The 8,602-nt window shown below is 33.7% G+C and overlaps 1 protein-coding gene across 1 annotated transcript; it reads left to right on the top strand.

Annotated features, from left to right (window-relative positions):
- The first annotated feature begins 649 nt into the window (after positions 1-649).
- Positions 650-1,591, top strand: LOC124091181 (olfactory receptor 51G2-like). Its single transcript, XM_046442143.1, has one exon. The coding sequence runs from the start codon at positions 650-652 to the stop codon at positions 1,589-1,591; it is 942 nt and encodes a 313-aa protein (XP_046298099.1).
- The last annotated feature ends 7,011 nt before the right edge of the window (positions 1,592-8,602 follow it).

The raw sequence follows: 8,602 nt of genomic DNA, 5'->3' as shown, positions 1-8,602 counted from the left end.
TATGAATTAAACTTCATCATAGGTATATGTTGTAGGAATAAACAATACATGCAGGGTTAAGTCAATCCACAGTTTGAGACATCCACTGGGATTTTGGAATGCATCACCAGGTAAGAGGAGAGCCACTACACTCTTAGTTATACATCTACAATGACCTGGGTGCCCATCAGTATGGAATACAGATCATATCCCTTTGATTCCATCTAACTTGTATTTGAATTTTAGACCCGACTTAAGAATCATTTTCATTAAGTCTTCCCTGACCTTCCTGAATGAACTTCAATCATCTTTTGTATTTTGCATCTTATGTTTTCATATCACCTTTAAAGTTTTAAGCAAACATCTAATTTTAGCTTTCCATCCACTAGTTTTTAAGTATTTCAAGACATTTCTCATTCATTTCCCTATTCTTAGAACTACTAGATTTCCTTTGATATGCTCTTAATAAATCTGTCATGAAAAAAGAATAAATTAGTTGGTAAAATATTACTAGTGAAAATTAAATATAATGAGCAAAGGGGGGTTATCAAAAACACTAAACAGAGCAGTGTACATCAGAGCATTTTTTCTTCTCAAAGTGTTGACTTCTATCCCAATTTTTTCTTGTTCTTTTCTCTCCAGGTAGACTGAGGGTGCCTCCATCAGCACGATGTCTGTCTTTAATGACTCTGCCCTGTACCCTCACTTCCTACTGACAGGCTTCTCAGGCCTTGAAAACAGATATGGCTTGATTTCTCTTCCTTTATTCTTGGTTTATGGCACTTCAGTTGCAGGGAACATTACTATCCTCTTTATAATAAGGACTGAGCCTTTACTCCACCAACCAATGTACTACTTTCTATCCATGCTGGCGCTCACTGACTTGGGTCTATCCACCACTACCTTGCCCACTATGTTGAGCGTCTTTTGGTTTCATGCCCGGGATATCCCTTTCAATGCTTGCCTGGTCCAGATGTACTTCATTCATGTTTTTTCAATAATTGAGTCTGCTGTGCTATTGGCCATGGCCTTTGACCGCTTTGTAGCAATCCGAGAGCCTCTGCACTATGCAACCATTCTAACCCATGGCGTGATCACTGGGATTGGGTTGGCAATTGCAGGAAGGGCCTTGGCCCTGGTCTTTCCAGCTTCCTTCCTCCTGAAGAGGCTTCAATATCATGCTGTCAATATTCTTTCCTACCCCTTCTGCTTGCATCAGGACTTAATAAAGACAACTGTATCCAGTCGCCGAGTCAGCAGCATCTATGGTCTCATGGTGGTCATCTGCTCCATGGGACTTGATTCAGTGCTCCTTCTCCTCTCCTATCTCCTCATCCTGAGCACAGTGTTGAGTATTGCCTCCAAGGCAGAGAGAGTGAAAGCCCTCAACACCTGCATTTCCCATATCTGTGCTGTACTCACTTTCTACACACCAATGATTGGGCTATCTATGATCCGTCGCTATGGGCAAAATGCTTCTCCAATTATCCATGTGCTCATGGCCAATGTATACTTGCTGGTTCCACCTCTCATGAACCCCATTGTCTACAGTGTCAAGACTAAGCAGATTCGTGACAGAATCCTCAAGAAATTCAAGAAACAAAAAGTTTAGTTGAATCAGAGACTCTAAAACACAGTCCCCCACCCCCACATCGGATGACTCTCTGTATGAGAGTGTTTCTTAGTAATAAAGACTTGAATGTAAATATTACTAACAATTTTCTTCAAGGCATTGCATCTAAACCTTACTAATAGCAAATCTTTGCTGTTTCAATAAAGAGAATAAAGGCATGGTTTTATAGTGGAATTATTTTGTATCCCTTGGGAAACCTTCAATTTCTGAAGATTTAGATTTCAAGAAAATTCTGTCTAAACTTAGTGAGGTCCTAAGCAACTTAGTGAGACCCTATCTCAAAACTAAAATTAAACAAAGGGTTAGGAATGTGACTCTTGTGATTGAGTGTCCCTGGGTTCAATTCCCTGTACAGAAAAAGAAAGAAAGAAAGAAAAAATTCTGTTTAATACAGACTTTGCAGACTAGATCAACAATATTCACATATAGTACTATACTGCAGTATAAAAATATTTCAGCACTTTTTTATTTTATGTTCAGGACAGAGAAAATATTTCTAGTAGGAAAGGCTGTTAGCAAAAGAAAATGATGAATGAATGAAACTTAGCACACTTTCAGTATACTATAAGAAATAAAAATTGAGCCAAACTCATTCATTTAGTAGTTTATTTATATTAATATTAACTTACAGATATTTATTTTACTTTTGATTATAAATCAAATACATTTTATTTTAGTTTTCAAGTTGTCCCTGCTTTGACCCAAAGGAACTTTTTTAGTTGATACCTATGTCCTTTGACATATACCCATTAATGTTGGACTTCATTTACTTACTCATTTTTTTTAGCAAGCCCTTGCTCTTTTGTGCTATTAGATGCTCCTGGATCATCTTCTATAGTCCATGTTAAACTCTTTGAATCAGTTATTTCTCTAGATAGCCTTGATTCCTTTTAAGAATGTTATATGAAACCAAGATGTGGGTACTGGATATACTTCTTGCTAATAGGGTGTACTTGATTTCAGTTCTTTTTATCTGACAAACAAATGGAAGATATACATGCATAGTAACATGTCCATACACACAGGAATGTCTATAAATATTCCTTTATGTAGCCATCTGTATCTACACCAAGCATTATGAGTTTATGCTGACATCTCCAAGTATAAGCCATTACCATACCCATTTTTCTATCACCCCCTCACTTACCTGTAAATGCTGATTCCAATCTTGTTCCTATATTCAACTATCTGTGTACAGAACTGTTCATCTCTAGTATATAGATTTTGCAATATCAGAATTACATTCTGGGTACAAATCATTTGTCATTTATGTAATTTGTAAATAGTTTTTCCTAACTGTGGCTTCTCTTTTTATTCTCTTCTTTTTATTGTTTTTTTTTACTAACATGACAGAAGAATTCATTATAATATAATTATACAATCATGAAATATATCATATTCTAATTAGGACTCCATTCTTGTGGTTGTACATGATGGTGGTATTCACTTAGGTATTTTCATATATGTACACAGAAAAATTATGTTAGATTCATTCTACCACCATTCCTATTACTCCCCTTCCTTCCCTTTATTCCCCTTTGTCTAATCTACTGAGTTAGCTTCCACATATCAGCAAAAACATTCAATCTTTGATATTTTGGGATTAGCTTATTTCTCTTAGCATGATGATCTCCAATCCACCATTTACTGGCAAATGTCATTCTTCTTTATGGCCAAGTAATACTCCAATGCATATATATACCATATATTCTTTACCTATTCATCTGTTTAAGGGCACATCAGTTAGTTCCATAGTTTAGCTCTTGTGAATTGAGCTGCTATAAACATTGATGTGACTGCATCACTGTAGTGCACTCATTTTAAGTCCTTTGTATATGTACTAAGGATGGGGTTAGCTCGGTCTAATGGTGCTTCCATTCCTAGTTTTTTGAGAAATCTCTGCACTACTTTCCAGAGTGGTTGTAACAATTTGCAGTCTCACCTGCAATGAATGAGTGTATTTTCCCCTGCATTCTCTCCAATATTTATTGTTAACTTATATTCTTGGTAATTTCTATTCTAACTGGAGTGAGATGAAATCTCATGTAGTTTTAGTTTGCATTTCTCTAATTGATAGAGAATATAAGCGTTAAAGTGATAAATTTTCCTGTAAAGACTGCTTTAGAAGCATCTGCAAATTTTGATATATTTTGTCATTATTTTTATTAAACTAAATGTACCAAAGTAAAAAACTGTATCTAATTATTTCCTAACAGTTTGTCTTACTTTTTGATTAATTTATTATTTAAAAACTTTCTAATTACTTTTGACATTTGTGTGAGTTCCTTACCTTTTTTTTTTTTAGGTTTTTTTCTTTTTGTGTGTGTGTGTTGTTGTTGTTGTTACAGGTTTCTAATCTTATCCTGTTGTAGTCCAAAACATTCTTCATTTTATTTATATTATTTCAAATGTACTGAGGTATTTTTTTATGGATTAGTAAATGTTGTTTCCTAGAGAATATTCCATGTGCACTTGAGAAAAATGTATATTTTATTGTTATTGAGTGGAGTGATTTACAGTGTTGATAATGTTTTATATTTCCATATTGACCTTCCATATATTTGTAGGTATCATTTATAGCAACATATTAAAGTCTTAACTATTTTCTGTTGCTTATTTTTCTTTTTATTCGTCAGTTTTTGCTTCATGTATTTTGATAATCTATTAACACATGCATACATGCTTTTAATTGTTATAGTTTCCTAATGAATTGGTCTTCATGTCACTACACCATGACCTATTTTATCTCCTACCATTAATTTTTGCTTAAAGTAATGTTCAAGGAGTAGTATCTTACTAGGTGAAATCAACTTCTATGGCACTAGGAAGGAATGACTAGAGTTATAGCACTGAAGCCTCAGAAGAAAGCCTTCAAGGAAACAAAAAGTTAGTCTATATCTGTTGTGATACATTGCAAGTGTTTGAAAAACAAACAATCCAAATGGCTTTATCCATTAAAGGAGATTCATTGGCTCTCATATCAATAAAGATGTTGACTTGGTTTTATATCAGAATTGCTTGAGTCTCTTAAAAAAAAAACAAAAAACAGAGGGCTGGAGATGTGGCTCAAGCGGTAGCGCGCTCACCTGGCATGCGTGTGGCCTGGGTTCGATCCTCAGCACCACATACAAACAAAGATGTTGTGTCCACCGAAAACTAAAAATAAATAAATAAATAAATATCAAAAAAAAAAACCAGAAATGATGACACATCTGTAGATGTTCTGTATACAAGTGGCACCAAACAATTCTCAAATTCTTTCTAAACAAGTTAAAAAATTTTGTGAAGTGAATTTATTTACCACTATTTTATAAACAATTTTTGGATCACTTTAACTCACAGTTTCAACAAGATGCTGGAAAATTCCTTTCTCTTTGTAGGGTTAACATGTATATTAAAGAAAATTTTATTTCTTAAAAAAAAGAGAATTATTTGATAACCAAAGGGTGTCACCAAAGACAATTTTATATTTATGTTTGGAGCTGAGATTCTGTACTTCATCTTGATCCTAAAGTTAGCTCTCTCCTCCAACATGGACCCAAGATGTCTTAAGTAGCATTCAACTGTAGGTGCTTCCTCATCTATGAAAAGAAATATGCCTTTGAGTAAATGTCTTAAGATTGATTTTGATTTGATGTGAAAACTTGATCAGACCAAAGAGAATATTTTATTACATATGAACAAAACATGAATTTGGTGGAGATAATTTAAACATTTTTATGGAATTATGGAGAAGATAGAATCAGTTTAAGGATGTCACTTCTCATGCTTACATTCAGTGCTTTATTTCTTAAGCCTCATGCTTTCCTAAGGCATTCACAGAAATCTTATCTGGGTAATAAAGTGATTATTTCATTCCAAAAAAAATCACATTAAAAATAGAGACCACACAATATTTTTATATTTGACTTCAAAATTAAGTTGGAATTATTTCTCATTAGAGATTTCAGAAGAAAAATGTCTATAAAATTGGTAGTATACATGATTCCTCAATTTGTTTTTCATGAATAACATCTATGGGGCTGGGGATATAACGTGGTGGTAGAGCACTTGCCTAGGACGCATGAGGCCCTGGGTTCAATCCACAGCACTGCAAAAAAATTTAATTAATTAATTAAAATTAAACAAACAAATAGCCTATGGAGTTATTCTTGCAAACTGAAATCCAGAAATAATAATTTAAAAATTAGTACATTTGATAACTTTCTAGGTACAAGACCCTGTTCTAATGCCTCAAAGAAGTTTAATTTATGTCTCATATCTATTCAGTGATGGAAATACAATTATTATTCTCATTATGTAGATAAGAAAATTGAGACATAGAAATGATGCATAAGACACCCAAAATCACACAGCTAGAATGTGACAAGCCAGATATGAACACCAGCAAGATTACTCCAGAATTGGAATTTTTGATATTTGTCATTAGAGTTTTTTTAAGTTATACATTTGAAAGTTTGGTGGTGAATGTGGAATATACAGAAAAAAAATTTTGGATAAAAAAATCAAGGTTCTGTGTTCTTATGTTAAGCAGGGAAAACTCAATGTAGTTATAGCAGAAAAAAAACTATTCATGAGGAGAAATGGTGACACTTACAGTAAAAAAGAAGCTTTTGATATTAATTAAAATTTTAAATTAAATCAGCCAGTTTCTTCTATATGTAGAAAGACCATAGAATTGGGCCATTTAATCATATTCATATGGAGAAGCAGTTATCTGTTTTTACACCATAAAATACAGATGACATTAACTGTGTGTTTTATCCCCAATTGTTGATGTTTATTTCCATACATCTCAATTTGCTTTTGTATTCCTTGGGCTTTTCTGCTCCTGAAGCAGGATCTAGGAGTTTGTGGGAAGTCTCTGAGGACCTCAGTCCCATAGGTATAAGTCAAGATTAAAATGGATATCCCATTGGTTTTAGAAAACTGATATAAACATGTCTTACAGGCTCTACTCAAAAAGGGGAGTAAGTACTGGGCTGTTTGATGTTTTGTGGAAGACGGAGGTGAATCAGCTCTTGATGTCTGGTGCGTAGATGTGGCAGTACCTGGAGAGATATTTGGGCAGTGAAGGCTAAGACTAGACCATGTGACCAACATGCACCAAGCAGACAAGAAATTTAGGTGTTAAATTGTAATACATTTTGTCTCAAATCATAATATATATAATTATGCATGCATTAAATCATAAATATATTAAAAGTTATGTTTTAAATTTAAAAGTTATGTATGAACTATCTCATGAAGATATAAGCCATAATATACTATCATTTGCCTTAGATGAAATCAATTTCTACAGCAGTAAATGCAATGAGTCCAGTAGAAAACTTCTGTTGTGGTTGGGCTCAGAGGTAACCTTAAAGTAAGTCCCTGGGACTTACTAGCATTGGGTCTTGCCATTGTCTTTCTATTGAACAATGATGGTTTAATTGGCCAGAGTGTCTATTTTTTAAATATTTTTCTTGACACCTTATATTTATACCTAATAAATACATATCTTTTGGGCTCTACTTAAAAAGGGGAGTAAGTACTGGGCTGTAACTAACCCTAATAGTAGGGTTAGTTCTGACATAATCATAAATACTTTTAACATAGTTTGCTGATATTCAGTTTCTAGTACTTCCCTTTTGCCTCTACTCCTCCCTCCCTCGAATCTCCTTCCTTTACTCTAGTAGCTTCTTTTTATTTATTTACTGTTCTTAAATAGGTGCATTATAGTTATACATAAGGCGAAGTTCACTGTGATGAATTCATGCATGCACATAGCTTAATATATTCAATTTTATTCTACAGTTGCTTCCCTTTTTTACCCCTCCTCCTTACCCCTACTCCTTTTCCTCTACTCCATTGTTCCCTTTTTTATTTTCATGAGATCTCCCCACTTTTTAAAATTCTTTATTTATCTCTAATTTCTGCATATGAGAGAAAACATCTGACTCTTGATATTCTGAGTCTGGCTTTTTTCACTCAGCATGATATTCTTCAGTTCCAACCATTTGCTTGCACATTACATGATTTCATTCTTCTTTATGGCTAAGTAAAACTTCATTATATCTATCTGTATACAACATTTTCTTCATCGTTTTGACTGTTGACAGGTATATAGGCTGATTGCATAAGGTGGCTATTGTGAATTGTGCTGCTGAAGCATTGGTATGCATGTGTCATCATAGTATGATGATTGTGATGCTTTTGGATAAATACCAAGGAGTGGGATAGCTAGATCATATGGTGGTTACATCCCCAGTCTTTTGAGGAATCCATACTGTTTTCCAAGTGATTGTAACAACTTTTAGTCCTACCATCAATGTGTAAGTGTACTTTGTTCCCACATCCTTACCAGAAATTACTGTTATTTGTATTCCTGATGATTGCCATTCTAATTGGAGTGAGATGATATCTCAGTGTAATTTTGATTTGCTTTTCTGTAATCGCTAAGGATATTGACCATTTTTTTATACATTTTTTGACCATTCATATTTTTTCTTTTGAGAAATATGTTTAGTTTCTCATTTAGTGATTGGGTTATTTGAGGGTTTTTAAAAAATATATTCTGAAAGTTAAACCCTGTCAGAATAGTAACTAGTATGTCTACATTTTATTGAACACTAATAAGACTCAGTACACATTGCACCAACTGTTTTCTCTATGTTGGGAAAAACTCAAAAGGATGGTGAATTTATTTATATATTTTTTTACCTTAGTATATTTCTTGTGTTGGGAAAAAAAGAGAATTTTAAAAGTGGTTAGAAAATGAAGCTATGCCAAGGATGAACACAACTGTGTCTAGGCTTGATTTTGAATCGTAACTATGGTTTCACAGGTCCCAGGACAAGTCTCTTCATCTCATTCTAAGTAGCTTGGTTCATTTGTAGAATTTTGAAGGTGTTAATTTAGTTTATCTTTATCCATTCCCTTTAGATTACTGAAGTAGATTCCTTCTCCATTGAAGTATTGCTATCCAAGAAAACTTAAAACAACAACAAA

Source organism: Marmota monax, unplaced genomic scaffold, assembly GCF_021218885.2.
Source record: "Marmota monax isolate L192 unplaced genomic scaffold, Marmota_monax_Labrador192_F-V1.1 WCK01_AAM20220418_F8-fsc00068, whole genome shotgun sequence".
NCBI classification, from domain to species: domain Eukaryota; kingdom Metazoa; phylum Chordata; class Mammalia; order Rodentia; family Sciuridae; genus Marmota; species Marmota monax.
The sequence above is the reverse complement of the archived record's forward strand: the minus strand, read 5'-3'. Positions and strand labels throughout refer to the sequence as shown.

Bases quoted from the DNA above. Each gene is read 5' to 3' on its own strand.
- LOC124091181 (XM_046442143.1), top strand. From the start codon at position 650: ATGTCTGTCTTTAATGACTCTGCCCTGTACCCTCACTTCCTACTGACA.